General features: G+C 44.6%; 5 protein-coding genes and 1 long non-coding RNA gene across 18 annotated transcripts; 4 read left to right on the top strand and 2 right to left on the bottom strand.

Moving 5' to 3' along the window:
* The first annotated feature begins 50 nt into the window (after positions 1-50).
* Positions 51-1371, top strand: LOC127010495 (uncharacterized). The gene is made up of 2 exons (XR_007763236.1): positions 51-1027; positions 1084-1371. It is a non-coding gene; the product is annotated as an uncharacterized LOC127010495 (long non-coding RNA).
* A 403-nt stretch (positions 1372-1774) lies between these two features.
* LOC122818676 (uncharacterized) lies at positions 1775-14864 on the top strand. Of its 3 annotated transcripts, none has more exons than XM_050884704.1 (3): positions 1775-2333; positions 14498-14596; positions 14650-14864. In XM_050884704.1, the coding sequence occupies exons 1-3, from the start codon at positions 1918-1920 to the stop codon at positions 14762-14764; spliced, it is 630 nt and encodes a 209-aa protein (XP_050740661.1). In that variant the 5' UTR covers positions 1775-1917; the 3' UTR covers positions 14765-14864. The 3 variants fall into 3 exon arrangements, with proteins under 3 accessions (XP_050740661.1, XP_043949641.1, XP_043949185.2); XM_044093706.2 differs by lacking the exons at positions 14498-14596; positions 14650-14864 and adding exons at positions 2399-2497; positions 2551-2765 and having other exon boundaries at positions 1777-2333; XM_044093250.2 differs by lacking the exon at positions 1775-2333 and adding an exon at positions 13879-14432.
* Positions 3115-4115, bottom strand: LOC108036225 (uncharacterized). Its single transcript, XM_017112232.3, has 2 exons — positions 3504-4115; positions 3115-3443 (listed from the first exon to the last, which is right to left on the bottom strand). The coding sequence occupies exon 1, from the start codon at positions 4004-4006 to the stop codon at positions 3695-3697; it is 312 nt and encodes a 103-aa protein (XP_016967721.3). The 5' UTR covers positions 4007-4115; the 3' UTR covers positions 3115-3443; positions 3504-3694.
* On the top strand, positions 4142-13454 carry LOC122818675 (nudC domain-containing protein 1-like). Of its 9 annotated transcripts, none has more exons than XM_050884696.1 (3): positions 4142-5909; positions 5975-6323; positions 6396-6512. In XM_050884696.1, exons 1-3 carry the CDS (start codon positions 4649-4651, stop codon positions 6427-6429), a joined length of 1644 nt encoding a protein of 547 aa, XP_050740653.1. In that variant the 5' UTR covers positions 4142-4648; the 3' UTR covers positions 6430-6512. The 9 variants fall into 9 exon arrangements, with proteins under 9 accessions (XP_050740653.1, XP_050740654.1, XP_050740657.1 ...); XM_050884697.1 differs by lacking the exons at positions 5975-6323; positions 6396-6512 and adding exons at positions 7013-7101; positions 7151-7429 and having other exon boundaries at positions 4145-5909; XM_050884700.1 differs by lacking the exons at positions 5975-6323; positions 6396-6512 and adding exons at positions 7013-7101; positions 7158-7429 and having other exon boundaries at positions 4146-5909.
* On the top strand, positions 7843-8842 carry LOC122818677 (uncharacterized). The gene is made up of 3 exons (XM_044093707.2): positions 7843-8407; positions 8476-8574; positions 8628-8842. Exons 1-3 carry the CDS (start codon positions 7992-7994, stop codon positions 8740-8742), a joined length of 630 nt encoding a protein of 209 aa, XP_043949642.2. The 5' UTR covers positions 7843-7991; the 3' UTR covers positions 8743-8842.
* LOC122818653 (uncharacterized) lies at positions 9182-16222 on the bottom strand. 3 transcript variants are annotated; one of them, XR_006368164.2, is made up of 2 exons: positions 9571-10149; positions 9182-9510 (listed from the first exon to the last, which is right to left on the bottom strand). XR_006368164.2 is itself a non-coding variant. In XM_050884705.1 (2 exons), the coding sequence occupies exon 1, from the start codon at positions 16111-16113 to the stop codon at positions 15799-15801; it is 315 nt and encodes a 104-aa protein (XP_050740662.1). In that variant the 5' UTR covers positions 16114-16222; the 3' UTR covers positions 9182-9510; positions 15608-15798. The 3 variants fall into 3 exon arrangements, 2 of the variants coding, with proteins under 2 accessions (XP_050740662.1, XP_043949380.2); XM_050884705.1 differs by lacking the exon at positions 9571-10149 and adding an exon at positions 15608-16222; XM_044093445.2 differs by lacking the exons at positions 9182-9510; positions 9571-10149 and adding exons at positions 15201-15547; positions 15608-16222.
* Between the last annotated feature and the right edge of the window lie 5 nt (positions 16223-16227).

Here is a 16227-nt window from a genome sequence, read left to right as displayed (position 1 = left end):
CGCACGGCACGCAACCAGTGTGACCGCGCCAGCGTCGCTGAATAATACCGTTCGGCGCGAAGGTGGCGTTTCATCATTTTTCTTTTCACTCCTAATAAATCGATTTAAGCAGGATTTTATCGATATTATTACCTTATCGATTTTATGTTGGCAACTATCGGCCATTTTATTGCCACTTTTTAAAATAAATCAGGATCGGACATTTGCTACCTATTTAACAGCAATCTCGTTTCAAGAAGAACACAACAAGTAAGGGATTTTAGATTCAGAACCTGAATACAGTCCGTTAAGATTTGAATTAAACCCAAAAAACCTTCTCAGTTTCAAGAATTTCTCAGCCCGAACCCGCTGTTGATAATCAAGGCTTCGGAAAAGCTGATTGAAGTTTCCGTTTGAACGTAAAAATCTGGGAAAGGCAAGAAGGCTACACATTTCGTATGTCATTTCAGTTGAATACATTTCATCCAACTGTAACTACCGGACGTGCTACCTACCTAGCTTCAAATAAGTTATTATAGAAATCCATCGCTAACCACGTCACCGCCAGGAGGAAACCAGCTGCCGATGATGTGCTGTCCAGAGTGCTTGGCGCAGCTATACGCTGCGCTGCAAATTCAGCAGGCCCCTTCTGTGTTCGAGGAAGTGTCTCCAACTGAGGCTCTTTTGCCCGAAGACGATGTCATCGTGATCATGGGCAACATATACGAAGACCTCGAGGTGGCTTCGACTGAGGATCAATTGTCCGATGATAGCATCATCATAATCATGGGACCAGAGGACGACTTAAATGAAGACTACGAGGCGTCTTTCCAGGGAGATGGCAACGATCTTCTCCCGGGGGGACAACCAAATAATACTTAAAACTATTTTAAAGAAGCAAACCCCTCAAAAACCATAAAAACCAAAAAATATTAAAGAGTTTGTTCGTTTCGTTGCAGTCTTTAGAAGGATTACTTCAATACTCGATTACAGAACCAAACCATTATTTTCAAAGATTTCTATTTTGTGTAACCCACCAACAAGCAATGTAAGTGAATTTTTAGAAAATATTTTCAGAATAATTATATTTCACAAAGAATGTAGGACGAACTGCCCTCTGAAACCGGAATAGGCTCATCTGGAGGATCGGGAAATGCAGCAGAGGGACGCTGACTGGCAGTCCTTGATGGAGGTGGGCCTGTGCCAAGCAAGGAGGAGGGAGTGATCAGTGCAAATAGATAATCTTAAATATAAAGAATACAATACATAAAGCAGACACATTAAAGATTTTACAGTGTTATAAATTGACATATTTAAGATAACCTACACGCTGTGGTATTCATTCTGAATCGAAAATAAAATATACTTATAAGAGATTTTATTTTCTCAAAACCATTTTATTTAAATCTGTAAATAATGGAAGAAAGAATAGGGTTTGATGGCTTCTTTCGTCTTAAAGGTGACCCCTTATCAACTAAATCTTAGCTTATCGTTGGTACATATCTGTGGGCAAATATTAGGTGAGATCAATCAAAATCATGCCCTTCAAAGTAATCCCCTATGGATAAGGTAATCCTCTATCCACCTGATTTGGTCTTCTTCGCGGGCTGATCACATTACCCCTTGAAACAGCTTTAAAGGGATCCTCAGGAGATCCCTACAGCTTTTTGTCCGCTGAAGGGCCTACTTTATACTCGGGTTGGTTGACTGATATTAAAGTTCCATCCACACATCATAGCATTCCCATCCCACAAAACATAAAACTTAGCAGCCATTTACCAGTACTTCGTACCATTTTTCTACGGAGACCTCAGTGTGTCGACTCCCAGTCTAGAGAGAACAACTAAAAACTCCTAAAATTATTGCCAGCAGCAACTAAATTCCACAACTATATTTCGTACGATACAAGGCCCGAGCCAACTATCCCAAAAACCAGTCATGCCGCGATATCCGAACTCAATGAAAATGGGCTGGTCCTATTGCGGCGAAGAGGGGTTGATCCTGGGAACCCAGGTTGAAGGAGAGGCTGTCGACGTGCCGAGTCTTCGCAGTCTCGAAGCTTTGGACAGGGGAAGTGCAGCCCCGCAGCGGGCGAGCCGCAGCCAACGGCAAAGCCAATCGGAAAAGGAGAAGAGTTCTGTAAAGCGTCCCAGCTTCAAGAAAGCCAAAAAGGGAAAGGTAATCCGATCCAACATAATAAAGGCGCTGCAGACAGAAAATCTGGGTGACATCGTATCGGTGAGGGCTCCAGGGCCCTATAAGTTTGCTATCTTGAGAGGCATGACGAGCCTGGGTAGACGACTATTTGGCTTTATCAACTGGTGGGGCCCAAAGGCGAAGCCCAGGGGTACGATGTAAGTTAAGGAACCTGATTAGGCCAATGGTCGAAACAAAATGATATTTCAAACATTCCCTATAGGCAAACGGATTTAGCAGCTGAGGGAGGTGAATCCGGAAGTGTGGGCCAAATGGAAGCAGTGGGAATGGGGCCTCTGGAGGAGAATCCATCGGACTCGATGTAATTAAAAGAACCTGTCTGTGCATATTCTCCATCAAATCTTCCTCCCCTAGGTCACAGCTAGAGGTAGATCAAGAGGAAGCGGCAAAGGACACAGCCCACATTGTTCTGGAGCAAGTTGATCCAACAGCAGACACAAAGACCGAGGAAGACAGCGCTGCTACTTAACTTTTAAAGGACCAAATTTGGCTCAGTTTGTAGTTTATTACAGTCCCCATTCGAAGGGACTAAGCAAAATGAATAAAATGCATAAAAATTGTTGATTGAAGATAGTGTCACATTAATATACTTGTTTGTAAATCAAACTTTGGCTTTATATACAAGGAAATATCATGCTTATTTAAGAAAGCGCAAGAGAGACGGAGATATGCCTGCAGCAAAGCGACATTTTCCGAGCTCGCTGGGCGCCATTTAGTTTAATTAATTAATTAATGGTCTCATTTGATAATTCAGATATATAAATAAAGGTATTAATAAGCAAAATAAAATCTAATTCTTAATGTTGGGCGTGGCCAACTTTTTTTACATCGGTTATTAGGTATTGACGAAACGCGGCTAGTGATCCGATACTCTTCCCCGAATACAAGGTACTCTTTATTCAAATATTTAATCTAAGATTTTACGGGTGATACTATATATTTGTATTTATTTTCCTCAATTTTCTTTACTAAGCAATGGTCCATTTGCAACCGCTGCATTTTCTAATCCTCCACATGAGCATACTCCGGTTCCAGAAAATTCTTGATTACAGGGTAGCACATTATTCGCTCAATCTTTTCAAAAAACGGCGCATTACTAGGTTATGGATCATATTCTTCTTCAATTTGGTTTATGCTGACGTTACGCATCATAGCAGAATAGGTTATACCACAATTCGGTCAAAGAGTCGAGGGAAAGTCGTTTATGTAGGAAGTCGAAAAGTACATTTCTTATTCGGTTGCCATTCCTAGGTTATTTGTGGAATACAATTAAGAATTCAGAAAGTCTTTGTTAAACAGGCACTTACTTGAGTAAAAACAATAGGAATCGGTTCTGTAATAGGGGCATGCAGCACTCCCGATGGTAAATCATAACTTCTCGGAAAGGAATGGGCAGCTGCAGTGGATAGATAGGTGATCCTCCTGCATACTGCAACAAAACGAAGGAACATTTTAAATTTTTCGTAGTTTTTGTGGGGTTTTCTTTGGTAAAATAGTTTTAAATTTCCTTTGGCGGTTCCTCGGGGAAAGCATTGTTGTCATCTCCCTGGGAAGACGCCTCCTGGTCTTCGTTTATGTCCTCATCTAGCCCCATCACGATAATACTGTCATCGGACAACTCTTGGTCTTCATCTATGTTGTCTTCCAGACCCATGACCATGATGACATTATCGTCGGCCAAAGGAGTCTCATTTGGGGATTCTTCTGGAGTCATTGGAGTGCCCTGATGAATTTGCAACGCCGCTTTAATCTGCGCCAAGCACTCTGAACAGCAGATCTTCGGCAGCTCGGCTTCTCCTGGCGATGGCATGGTTGTCTACGAATTTCTATATAAACTTATTGGGCGTTAGGAACGAATATGATATACGTTTGGTTGTTTTGGTGGAATGAAATGTGGTTATAGTTAGGAAGGAGAAGGTAAAGGAGTAGCCTACTTGCCCTTTGCGGCAGAGCTGTGTTGTTCCGTACGAAGAAAACGAAGTAGGCCTCACCAACTTCTTCAAAACTATGTGAAAAAATATTTTAGAAATAAGTTAGAACTGAGTAATCTGAAAAATTCCTTAAAAGAAAAAGTCGGAATTGCTGATATTGTAAAATAAATTACAGCCACTAAGGTAACAACATAAATGGTTTCTGTTCATTTTTCAAACAGATGTGACTAGTGTTAAATTTGTTAGAAGTAATATTATCTAATATTTAATATTTAAAAAAAACTGCTTTCAAAAGGTTAAGGGAATACCCTTATACTAAATACCGCCGCAAGTTTAAGTTCGATAACAAACCGTTATCGAGGCAGAGCTATCGCAAGCCCCAATCGATGACAAGCTGACGTGAGATTTTTGATTTGATTTGTTTGGCCTCGACTTGCCGGAATTTCCTTTCCATTTGTAAGCCTTTGTAGACGCGTTCTGGCCAGGATCTAAATCGAACCGAGAACCGGGTGCGAATCAGAATGCCCGTGGTGGAGCTGTGCGTGGACCGCAGCCTGGTGTGTCCCAACTTCGATGGCTACAAGCTGTCCTTCGACCCGGTGCCGGTGCTCGAGCAGCAGATCGAGTGCGAGCCACTGCACCTGCTGCCGCACCAGGACCAGTACTCGCTGCTGCACGTGGAGGTCTTCGGCCGGCACAACCACCTGTTCGCGGATCCCTGGCAGCGCCACTGCAGCTACTACATCAACGTGCGCCACCAGCTGATGCAGTGCCTCTACGATCCGCAGAGCGGGCACTCGCTTGGCCAGCGGGTTGTCTACACCATCGATTACCGCGACCAGGGCGATGGCTACCAGCATCTGAGCGGGGACTACAACTACTCCGTGTCCTTCATTTCGGAGCGATTCTGTGTGATCTGCGACGGGATGACCTCGTACCACCTGCTGGACACCGGCGATCGATCGCGGCCCGGCCAGCAGGCATGGGAGCGGATCACGCGCACGCCAGTGAATCATACCAGCGAGTATCGCGGCTTTGTGCTCTACGACGCCCGGCTGGATGTGGTGCAGGAGCGCAAGCAAATCTCTCTGCTGGCCGGACATGTGGCGCGCCGGGATAAGAGCTTGGCGAGGGAACGGGTGCAGGTGCATTACATGGATCTGACGTGGGCACGCTGGACGCAATCGCCGGCCAGTGGCGAGTGGTCATATAGCGTCTGCCAGCGACTGGAGACCACTGGCTCGGTGCTCTACTGCGCCTTTGAGCCCCGCGCCGAGTCCCTGATCATTGCCAGCAACCGCGAGGTGCAGACACCCGAGCAGCGCCGGGAATCGGATGAAGCCGAAGCTGTAGCTCCTACACCAGCAGATCCACCTGTTCCTCCAGTTGTCCAGGTGCAAAATGGCGACCAAGCACACTATCGCTGGACTCAGACCACTGAAAATGTGCACATCCGCTTCGAAGTGCCCACAAACGCCTCCAAGGACGACTTCAACGTGAGCTGTACAAGTAACTTTGTCGAGGTGAAACACCTGGACGAGGTGCTCTTTACCGGGCAGTTATACGCCAGGTTGAACGAGGATTTCACCACCTGGACCTTGGAGGCGGAAGGTCTGGAAGGCCTGGAGGTGACGCTGTCGAAAGATGTGCGAGAGCACTGGCCGCGATTACTTGCACAGGAGGAAGATGGCGGGGAGGCCGCTGCGCCGCTGCCCATTCCCAATCTGGAGGATCCCATTGAGGAGTGCGACCTGGGACTGGCCGATGAGGACGTGAAGATGGGTGAGTAGTGCACTCTTCTGCACAGAATGAGAAGGTTAACTATGTGTTTCGCTCATCTCTACCAGTGCGCTTCAATCTGCCCAAGGGGCTCACAATTTTGTGCGTTGTGTTTGTGTTTAATTTCCAATTAGCAGGCAACAGCTGCTCCGCTCCCGTTATGTTTTTCGCACGGCACGCAACCAGTGTGACCGCGCCAGCGTCGCTGAATAATACCGTTCGGCGCGAAGGTGGCGTTTCATCATTTTTCTTTTCACTCCTAATAAATCGATTTAAGCAGGATTTTATCGATATTATTACCTTATCGATTTTATGTTGGCAACTATCGGCCATTTTATTGCCACTTTTTAAAATAAATCAGGATCGGACATTTGCTACCTATTTAACAGCAATCTCGTTTCAAGAAGAACACAACAAGTAAGGGATTTTAGATTCAGAACCTGAATACAGTCCGTTAAGATTTGAATTAAACCCAAAAAACCTTCTCAGTTTCAAGAATTTCTCAGCCCGAACCCGCTGTTGATAATCAAGGCTTCGGAAAAGCTGATTGAAGTTTCCGTTTGAACGTAAAAATCTGGGAAAGGCAAGAAGGCTACACATTTCGTATGTCATTTCAGTTGAATACATTTCATCCAACTGTAACTACCGGACGTGCTACCTACCTAGCTTCAAATAAGTTATTATAGAAATCCATCGCTAACCACGTCACCGCCAGGAGGAAACCAGCTGCCGATGATGTGCTGTCCAGAGTGCTTGGCGCAGCTATACGCTGCGCTGCAAATTCAGCAGGCCCCTTCTGTATTTGAGGAAGTGTCTCCAACTGAGGCTCTTTTGCCCGAAGACGATGTCAGCGTGATCGTGGGCAACATATACGAGGTCCATGAGGTGGCTTCGACTGAGGATCTTTTGTCCGATGATAGCATCATCATAATCATGGGACCAGAGGACGACTTAAATGAAGACTACGAGGCGTCTTTCCAGGGAGATGGCAACGATCTTCTCCCGGGGGGACACCCAAATAATACTTAAAACTATTTTCAAGAAGCAAACCCCTCAAAAACCATAAAAACCAAAAAATATTAAACAGTTTGTTCGTTTCGTTGCAGTCTTTAGAAGGATTACTTCAATACTCGATTACAGAACCAAACCATTATTTTCAAAGATTTCTATTTTGTGTAACCCACCAACAAGCAATGTAAGTGGATTTTTAGAAAATATTTTCAGAATAATTATATTTCACAAAGAATGTAGGGCGAACTGACCTCTGGAACCGGAATAGGCTCATCTGGAGGATTGGAAAATGCAGCAGAGGGACGCTGACTGGCAGTCCTTGATGGAGGTGGGCCTGTGCCAAGCAAGGAGGAGGGAGTGATCAGTGCAAATAGATAATCTTAAATATAAAAAATACAATACATAAAGCAGACACATTAAAGATTTTACAGTGTTATAAATTGACATATTTAAGATAACCTACACGCTGTGGTATTCATTCTGAATCGAAAATAAAATATACTTATAAGAGATTTTATTTTCTCAAAACCATTTTATTTAAATCTGTAAATAATGGAAGAAAGAATAGGGTTTGATGGCTTCTTTCGTCTTAAAGGAGACCCCTTATCAACTAAATCTTAGCTTATCGTTGGTACATATCTGTGGGCAAATATTAGGTGAGATCAATCAAAATCATGTCCTTCAAAGTAATCCCCTATGGATAAGGTAATCCTCTATCCACCTGATTTGGTCTTCTTCGCGGGCTGATCACATTACCCCTTGAAACAGCTTTAAAGGGATCCTCTGGAGATCCCTACAGCTTTTTGTCCGCTGAAGGGCCTACTTTATACTCGGGTTGGTTGACTGATATTAAAGTTCCATCCACACATCATAGCATTCCCATCCCACAAAACACAAAACTTAGCAGCCATTTACCAGTACTTCGTACCATTTTTCCACGGAGACCTCAGTGTGTCGACTCCCAGTCTAGAGAGAACAACTAAAAACTCCTAAAATTATTGCCAGCAGCAACTAAATTCCACAACTATATTTCGTACGATACAAGGCCCGAGCCAACTATCCCAAAAACCAGTCATGCCGCGATATCCGAACTCAATGAAAATGGGCTGCTCCTATTGCGGCGAAGAGGGGTTGATCCTGGGAACCCAGGTTGAAGGAGAGGCTGTCGACGTGCCGAGTCTTCGCAGTCTCGAAGCTTTGGACAGGGGAAGTGCAGCCCCGCAGCGGGCGAGCCGCAGCCAACGGCAAAGCCAATCGGAAAAGGAGAAGAGTTCTGTAAAGCGTCCCAGCTTCAAGAAAGCCAAAAAGGGAAAGGTAATCCGATCCAACATAATAAAGGCGCTGCAGACAGAAAATCTGGGTGACATCGTATCGGTGAGGGCTCCAGGGCCCTATAAGTTTGCTATCTTGAGAGGCATGACGAGCCTGGGAAGACGACTATTTGGCTTTATCAACTGGTGGGGCCCAAAGGCGAAGCCCAGGGGTACGATGTAAGTTAAGGAACCTGATTAAGCCAATGGTCGAAACAAAATGATATATCAAACATTCATCCCTATAGGCAAACGGATTTGGCAACTGAGGAAGGTGAATCCGGAAGTGTGGGCCAAATGGAAGCAGTGGGAATGGGGCCTCTGGAGGAGAATCCATCGGAGTCGATGTAATTAAAAGAACCTGTCTGTGCATATTCTCCATCAAATCTTCCTCCCCTAGGTCACAGCTAGAGGTAGATCAAGAGGAAGCGGCAAAGGACACAGCCCACATTGTTCTGGAGCAAGTTGATCCAACAGCAGACACAAAGACCGAGGAAGACAGCGCTGCTACTTAACTTTTAAAGGACCAAATTTGGCTCAGTTTGTAGTTTATTACAGTCCCCATTCGAAGGGACTAAGCAAAATGAATAAAATGCATAAAAATTGTTGATTGAAGATAGTGCCACATTAATATACTTTAGTTTGTAAATCAAATTTTGGCTTTATATACAAGGAAATATCATGCTTATTTAAGAAAGCGCAAGAGAGACGGAGATATGCCTGCAGCAAAGCGACATTTTCCGAGCTCGCTGGGCGCCATTTAGTTTAATTAATTAATTAATGATCTCATTTGATAATTTAGATATATAAATAAGCAAAATAAAATCTAATTCTTAATGTTGGGCGTGGCCAACTTTTTTTACATCGGTTATTAGGTATTGACGAAACGCGGCTAGTGATCCGATACTCTTCCCCGAATACAAGGTACTCTTTATTCAAATATTTAATCTAAGATTTTACGGGTGATACTATATATTTGTATTTATTTTCCTCAATTTTCTTTACTAAGCAATGGTCCATTTGCAACCGCTGCATTTTCTAATCCTCCACATGAGCATACTCCGGTTCCAGAAAATTCTTGATTACAGGGTAGCACATTATTCGCTCAATCTTTTCAAAAAACGGCGCATTACTAGGTTATGGATCATATTCTTCTTCAATTTGGTTTATGCTGACGTTACGCATCATAGCAGAATAGGTTATACCACAATTCGGTCAAAGAGTCGAGGGAAAGTCGTTTATGTAGGAAGTCGAAAAGTACATTTCTTATTCGGTTGCCATTCCTAGGTTATTTGTGGAATACAATTAAGAATTCAGAAAGTCTTTGTTAAACAGGCACTTACTTGAGTAAAAACAATAGGAATCGGTTCTGTAATAGGGGCATGCAGCACTCCCGATGGTAAATCATAACTTCTCGGAAAGGAATGGGCAGCTGCAGTGGATAGATAGGTGATCCTCCTGCATACTGCAACAAAACGAAGGAACATTTTAAATTTTTCGTAGTTTTTGTGGGGTTTTCTTTGGTAAAATAGTTTTAAATTTCCTTTGGCGGTTCCTCGGGGAAAGCATTGTTGTCATCTCCCTGGGAAGACGCCTCCTGGTCATCGGACAACTCTTGGTCTTCATCTATGTTGTCTTCCAGACCCATGACCATGATGACATTATCGTCGGCCAAAGGAGTCACATTTGGGGATTCTTCTGGAGTCATTGGAGTGCCCTGATGAATTTGCAACGCCGCTTTAATCTGCGCCAAGCACTCTGAACAGCAGATCTTCGGCAGCTCGGCTTCTCCTGGCGATGGCATGGTTGTCTACGAATTTCTATATAAACTTATTGGGCGTTAGGAACGAATATGATATACGTTTGGTTGTTTTGGTGGAATGAAATGTGGTTATAGTTAGGAAGGAGAAGGTAAAGGAGTAGCCTACTTGCCCTTTGCGGCAGAGCTGTGTTGTTCCGTACGAAGAAAACGAAGTAGGCCTCACCAACTTCTTCAAAACTATGTGAAAAAATATTTTAGAAATAAGTTAGAACTGAGTAATCTGAAAAATTCCTTAAAAGAAAAAGTCGGAATTGCTGATATTGTAAAATAAATTACAGCCACTAAGGTAACAACATAAATGGTTTCTGTTCATTTTTCAAACAGATGTGACTAGTGTTAAATTTGTTAGAAGTAATATTATCTAATATTTAATATTTAAAAAAAACTGCTTTCAAAAGGTTAAGGGAATACCCTTATACTAAATACCGCCGCAAGTTTAAGTTCGATAACAAACCGTTATCGAGGCAGAGCTATCGCAAGCCCCAATCGATGACAAGCTGACGTGAGATTTTTGATTTGATTTGTTTGGCCTCGACTTGCCGGAATTTCCTTTCCATTTGTAAGCCTTTGTAGACGCGTTCTGGCCAGGATCTAAATCGAACCGAGAACCGGGTGCGAATCAGAATGCCCGTGGTGGAGCTGTGCGTGGACCGCAGCCTGGTGTGTCCCAACTTCGATGGCTACAAGCTGTCCTTCGACCCGGTGCCGGTGCTCGAGCAGCAGATCGAGTGCGAGCCGCTGCACCTGCTGCCGCACCAGGACCAGTACTCGCTGCTGCACGTGGAGGTCTTCGGCCGGCACAACCACCTGTTCGCGGATCCCTGGCAGCGCCACTGCAGCTACTACATCAACGTGCGCCACCAGCTGATGCAGTGCCTCTACGATCCGCAGAGCGGGCACTCGCTTGGCCAGCGGGTTGTCTACACCATCGATTACCGCGACCAGGGCGATGGCTACCAGCATCTGAGCGGGGACTACAACTACTCCGTGTCCTTCATTTCGGAGCGATTCTGTGTGATCTGCGACGGGATGACCTCGTACCACCTGCTGGACACCGGCGATCGATCGCGGCCCGGCCAGCAGGCATGGGAGCGGATCACGCGCACGCCAGTGAATCATACCAGCGAGTATCGCGGCTTTGTGCTCTACGACGCCCGGCTGGATGTGGTGCAGGAGCGCAAGCAAATCTCTCTGCTGGCCGGACATGTGGCGCGCCGGGATAAGAGCTTGGCGAGGGAACGGGTGCAGGTGCATTACATGGATCTGACGTGGGCACGCTGGACGCAATCGCCGGCCAGTGGCGAGTGGTCATATAGCGTCTGCCAGCGACTGGAGACCACTGGCTCGGTGCTCTACTGCGCCTTTGAGCCCCGCGCCGAGTCCCTGATCATTGCCAGCAACCGCGAGGTGCAGACACCCGAGCAGCGCCGGGAATCGGATGAAGCCGAAGCTGTAGCTCCTACACCAGCAGATCCACCTGTTCCTCCAGTTGTCCAGGTGCAAAATGGCGACCAAGCACACTATCGCTGGACTCAGACCACTGAAAATGTGCACATCCGCTTCGAAGTGCCCACAAACGCCTCCAAGGACGACTTCAACGTGAGCTGTACAAGTAACTTTGTCGAGGTGAAACACCTGGACGAGGTGCTCTTTACCGGGCAGTTATACGCCAGGTTGAACGAGGATTTCACCACCTGGACCTTGGAGGCGGAAGGTCTGGAAGGCCTGGAGGTGACGCTGTCGAAAGATGTGCGAGAGCACTGGCCGCGATTACTTGCACAGGAGGAAGATGGCGGGGAGGCCGCTGCGCCGCTGCCCATTCCCAATCTGGAGGATCCCATTGAGGAGTGCGACCTGGGACTGGCCGATGAGGACGTGAAGATGGGTGAGTAGTGCACTCTTCTGCACAGAATGAGAAGGTTAACTATGTGTTTCGCTCATCTCTACCAGTGCGCTTCAATCTGCCCAAGGGGCTCACAATTTTGTGCGTTGTGTTTGTGTTTAATTTCCAATTAGCAGGCAACAGCTGCTCCGCTCCCGTTATGTTTTTCGCACGGCACGCAACCAGTGTGACCGCGCCAGCGTCGCTGAATAATACCGTTCGGCGCGAAGGTGGCGTTTCATCATTTTTCTTTTCACTCCTAATAAATCGATTTAAGCAGGATTTTATCGATATTATTACCTTATCGATTTTATGTTGGCAACTATCGGCCATTTTATTGCCACTTTTTAAAATAAATCAGGATCGGACATTTGCTACCTATTTAACAGCAATCTCGTTTCAAGAAGAACACAACAAGTAAGGGATTTTAGATTCAGAACCTGAATACAGTCCGTTAAGATTTGAATTAAACCCAAAAAACCTTCTCAGTTTCAAGAATTTCTCAGCCCGAACCCGCTGTTGATAATCAAGGCTTCGGAAAAGCTGATTGAAGTTTCCGTTTGAACGTAAAAATCTGGGAAAGGCAAGAAGGCTACACATTTCGTATGTCATTTCAGTTGAATACATTTCATCCAACTGTAACTACCGGACGTGCTACCTACCTAGCTTCAAATAAGTTATTATAGAAATCCATCGCTAACCACGTCACCGCCAGGAGGAAACCAGCTGCCGATGATGTGCTGTCCAGAGTGCTTGGCGCAGCTATACGCTGCGCTGCAAATTCAGCAGGCCCCTTCTGTATTTGAGGAAGTGTCTCCAACTGAGGCTCTTTTGCCCGAAGACGATGTCAGCGTGATCGTGGGCAACATATACGAGGTCCATGAGGTGGCTTCGACTGAGGATCTTTTGTCCGATGATAGCATCATCATAATCATGGGACCAGAGGACGACTTAAATGAAGACTACGAGGCGTCTTTCCAGGGAGATGGCAACGATCTTCTCCCGGGGGGACACCCAAATAATACTTAAAACTATTTTCAAGAAGCAAACCCCTCAAAAACCATAAAAACCAAAAAATATTAAACAGTTTGTTCGTTTCGTTGCAGTCTTTAGAAGGATTACTTCAATACTCGATTACAGAACCAAACCATTATTTTCAAAGATTTCTATTTTGTGTAACCCACCAACAAGCAATGTAAGTGGATTTTTAGAAAATATTTTCAGAATAATTATATTTCACAAAGAATGTAGGGCGAACTGACCTCTGGAACCGGAATAGGCTCATCTGGAGGATTGGAAAATGCAGCAGAGGGACGCTGACTGGCAGTCCTTGATGGAGGTGGGCCTGTGCCAAGCAAGGAGGAGGGAGTGATCAGTGCAAATAGATAATCTTAAATATAAAAAATACAATACATAAAGCAGACACATTAAAGATTTTACAGTGTTATAAATTGACATATTTAAGATAACCTACACGCTGTGGTATTCATTCTGAATCGAAAATAAAATATACTTATAAGAGATTTTATTTTCTCAAAACCATTTTATTTAAATCTGTAAATAATGGAAGAAAGAATAGGGTTTGATGGCTTCTTTCGTCTTAAAGGAGACCCCTTATCAACTAAATCTTAGCTTATCGTTGGTACATATCTGTGGGCAAATATTAGGTGAGATCAATCAAAATCATGTCCTTCAAAGTAATCCCCTATGGATAAGGTAATCCTCTATCCACCTGATTTGGTCTTCTTCGCGGGCTGATCACATTACCCCTTGAAACAGCTTTAAAGGGATCCTCTGGAGATCCCTACAGCTTTTTGTCCGCTGAAGGGCCTACTTTATACTCGGGTTGGTTGACTGATATTAAAGTTCCATCCACACATCATAGCATTCCCATCCCACAAAACACAAAACTTAGCAGCCATTTACCAGTACTTCGTACCATTTTTCCACGGAGACCTCAGTGTGTCGACTCCCAGTCTAGAGAGAACAACTAAAAACTCCTAAAATTATTGCCAGCAGCAACTAAATTCCACAACTATATTTCGTACGATACAAGGCCCGAGCCAACTATCCCAAAAACCAGTCATGCCGCGATATCCGAACTCAATGAAAATGGGCTGCTCCTATTGCGGCGAAGAGGGGTTGATCCTGGGAACCCAGGTTGAAGGAGAGGCTGTCGACGTGCCGAGTCTTCGCAGTCTCGAAGCTTTGGACAGGGGAAGTGCAGCCCCGCAGCGGGCGAGCCGCAGCCAACGGCAAAGCCAATCGGAAAAGGAGAAGAGTTCTGTAAAGCGTCCCAGCTTCAAGAAAGCCAAAAAGGGAAAGGTAATCCGATCCAACATAATAAAGGCGCTGCAGACAGAAAATCTGGGTGACATCGTATCGGTGAGGGCTCCAGGGCCCTATAAGTTTGCTATCTTGAGAGGCATGACGAGCCTGGGTAGACGACTATTTGGCTTTATCAACTGGTGGGGCCCAAAGGCGAAGCCCAGGGGTACGATGTAAGTTAAGGAACCTGATTAGGCCAATGGTCGAAACAAAATGATATTTCAAACATTCCCTATAGGCAAACGGATTTAGCAGCTGAGGGAGGTGAATCCGGAAGTGTGGGCCAAATGGCAGCAGTGGGAATGGGGCCTCTGGAGGAGAATCCATCGGACTCGATGTAATTAAAAGAACCTGTCTGTGCATATTCTCCATCAAATCTTCCTCCCCTAGGTCACAGCTAGAGGTAGATCAAGAGGAAGCGGCAAAGGACACAGCCCACATTGTTCTGGAGCAAGTTGATCCAACAGCAGACACAAAGACCGAGGAAGACAGCGCTGCTACTTAACTTTTAAAGGACCAAATTTGGCTCAGTTTGTAGTTTATTACAGTCCCCATTCGAAGGGACTAAGCAAAATGAATAAAATGCATAAAAATTGTTGATTGAAGATAGTGTCACATTAATATACTTGTTTGTAAATCAAACTTTGGCTTATATACAAGGAAATATCATGCTTATTTAAGAAAGCGCAAGAGAGACGGAGATATGCCTGCAGCAAAGCGACATTTTCCGAGCTCGCTGGGCGCCATTTAGTTTAATTAATTAATTAATGGTCTCATTTGATAATTCAGATATATAAATAAAGGTATTAATAAGCAAAATAAAATCTAATTCTTAATGTTGGGCGTGGCCAACTTTTTTTACATCGGTTATTAGGTATTGACGAAACGCGGCTAGTGATCCGATACTCTTCCCCGAATACAAGGTACTCTTTATTTAAATATTTAATCTAAGATTTTACGGGTGATACTATATATTTGTATTTATTTTCCTCAATTTTCTTTACTAAGCAATGGTCCATTTGCAACCGCTGCATTTTCTAATCCTCCACATGAGCATACTCCGGTTCCAGGGGAAAGTTGTTGATTACAGGGTAGCACATTATTCGCTCAATCTTTTCAAAAAACGGCGCATTACTAGGTTATGATCCATAACCTATAACCTCTTCTTCAATTTGGTTTATGCTGACGTGCTGACCAGAATAGGTTATACCACAATTCGGTCAAAAAGTCGAGGGAAAGTCGTTTATGTAGGAAGTCGAAAAGTACATTTCTTATTCGGTTGCCATTCCTAGGTTATTTGTGGAATACAATTAAGAATTCAGAAAGTCTTTGTTAAACAGGCACTTACTTGAGTAAAAACAATAGGAATCGGTTCTGTAATAGGGGCATGCAGCACTCCCGATGGTAAATCATAACTTCTCGGAGAGGAATGGGCAGCTGCAGTGGATAGATAGGTGATCCTCCTGCAGACTGCAACAAAACGAAGGAACATTTTAAATTTTTCGTAGTTTTTGTGGGGTTTTCTTTGGTAAAATAGTTTTAAATTTCCTTTGGCGGTTCCTCGGGGAAAGCATTGTTGTCATCTCCCTGGGAAGACGCCTCCTGGTCTTCGTTTATGTCCTCATCTAGCCCCATGATCACGATGATACTGTCATCGGACAACTCTTGGTCTTCGTCTATGTTGTCTTCCAGCCCCATGACCGTGATGACATTATCGTCGGCCAAAGGAGTCTCATTTGGGGATTCTTCTGGAGTCATTGGAGTGCCCTGATGAATTTGCAACGCCGCTTTAATCTGCGCCAAGCACTCTGAACAGCAGATCTTCGGCAGCTCGGCTTCTCCTGGCGATGGCATGGTTGTCTACGAATTTCTATATAAACTTATTGGGCGTTAGGAACGAATATGATATACGTTTGGTTGTTTTGGTGGAATGAAATGTGGTTATAGTTAGGAAGGAGAAGGTAAAGG

This window comes from Drosophila biarmipes, chromosome X (assembly GCF_025231255.1).
Source record: "Drosophila biarmipes strain raj3 chromosome X, RU_DBia_V1.1, whole genome shotgun sequence".
Classification (NCBI taxonomy): Eukaryota; Metazoa; Arthropoda; class Insecta; order Diptera; family Drosophilidae; genus Drosophila; species Drosophila biarmipes.
This window is presented reverse-complemented; position numbering and strand designations above follow the sequence as displayed.

Bases quoted from the DNA above. Each gene is read 5' to 3' on its own strand.
- LOC122818676 (XM_050884704.1), top strand. From the start codon at position 1,918: ATGCCGCGATATCCGAACTCAATGAAAATGGGCTGGTCCTATTGCGGC. The intron at 2,334-14,497 runs GTAAGTTAAGGA...CATTCCCTATAG, and splicing joins GCGAAGCCCAGGGGTACGAT to GCAAACGGATTTAGCAGCTG. The intron at 14,597-14,649 runs GTAATTAAAAGA...TTCCTCCCCTAG, and splicing joins GAGAATCCATCGGACTCGAT to GTCACAGCTAGAGGTAGATC.
- LOC108036225 (XM_017112232.3), bottom strand. From the start codon at position 4,006: ATGCCATCGCCAGGAGAAGCCGAGCTGCCGAAGATCTGCTGTTCAGAG.
- LOC122818677 (XM_044093707.2), top strand. From the start codon at position 7,992: ATGCCGCGATATCCGAACTCAATGAAAATGGGCTGCTCCTATTGCGGC. The intron at 8,408-8,475 runs GTAAGTTAAGGA...TCATCCCTATAG, and splicing joins GCGAAGCCCAGGGGTACGAT to GCAAACGGATTTGGCAACTG. The intron at 8,575-8,627 runs GTAATTAAAAGA...TTCCTCCCCTAG, and splicing joins GAGAATCCATCGGAGTCGAT to GTCACAGCTAGAGGTAGATC.
- LOC122818675 (XM_050884695.1), top strand. From the start codon at position 10,674: ATGCCCGTGGTGGAGCTGTGCGTGGACCGCAGCCTGGTGTGTCCCAAC. The intron at 11,935-11,999 runs GTGAGTAGTGCA...CATCTCTACCAG, and splicing joins CGATGAGGACGTGAAGATGG to TGCGCTTCAATCTGCCCAAG. The intron at 12,349-12,420 runs GTAAGGGATTTT...AAACCTTCTCAG, and splicing joins TTTCAAGAAGAACACAACAA to TTTCAAGAATTTCTCAGCCC.
- LOC122818653 (XM_050884705.1), bottom strand. From the start codon at position 16,113: ATGCCATCGCCAGGAGAAGCCGAGCTGCCGAAGATCTGCTGTTCAGAG.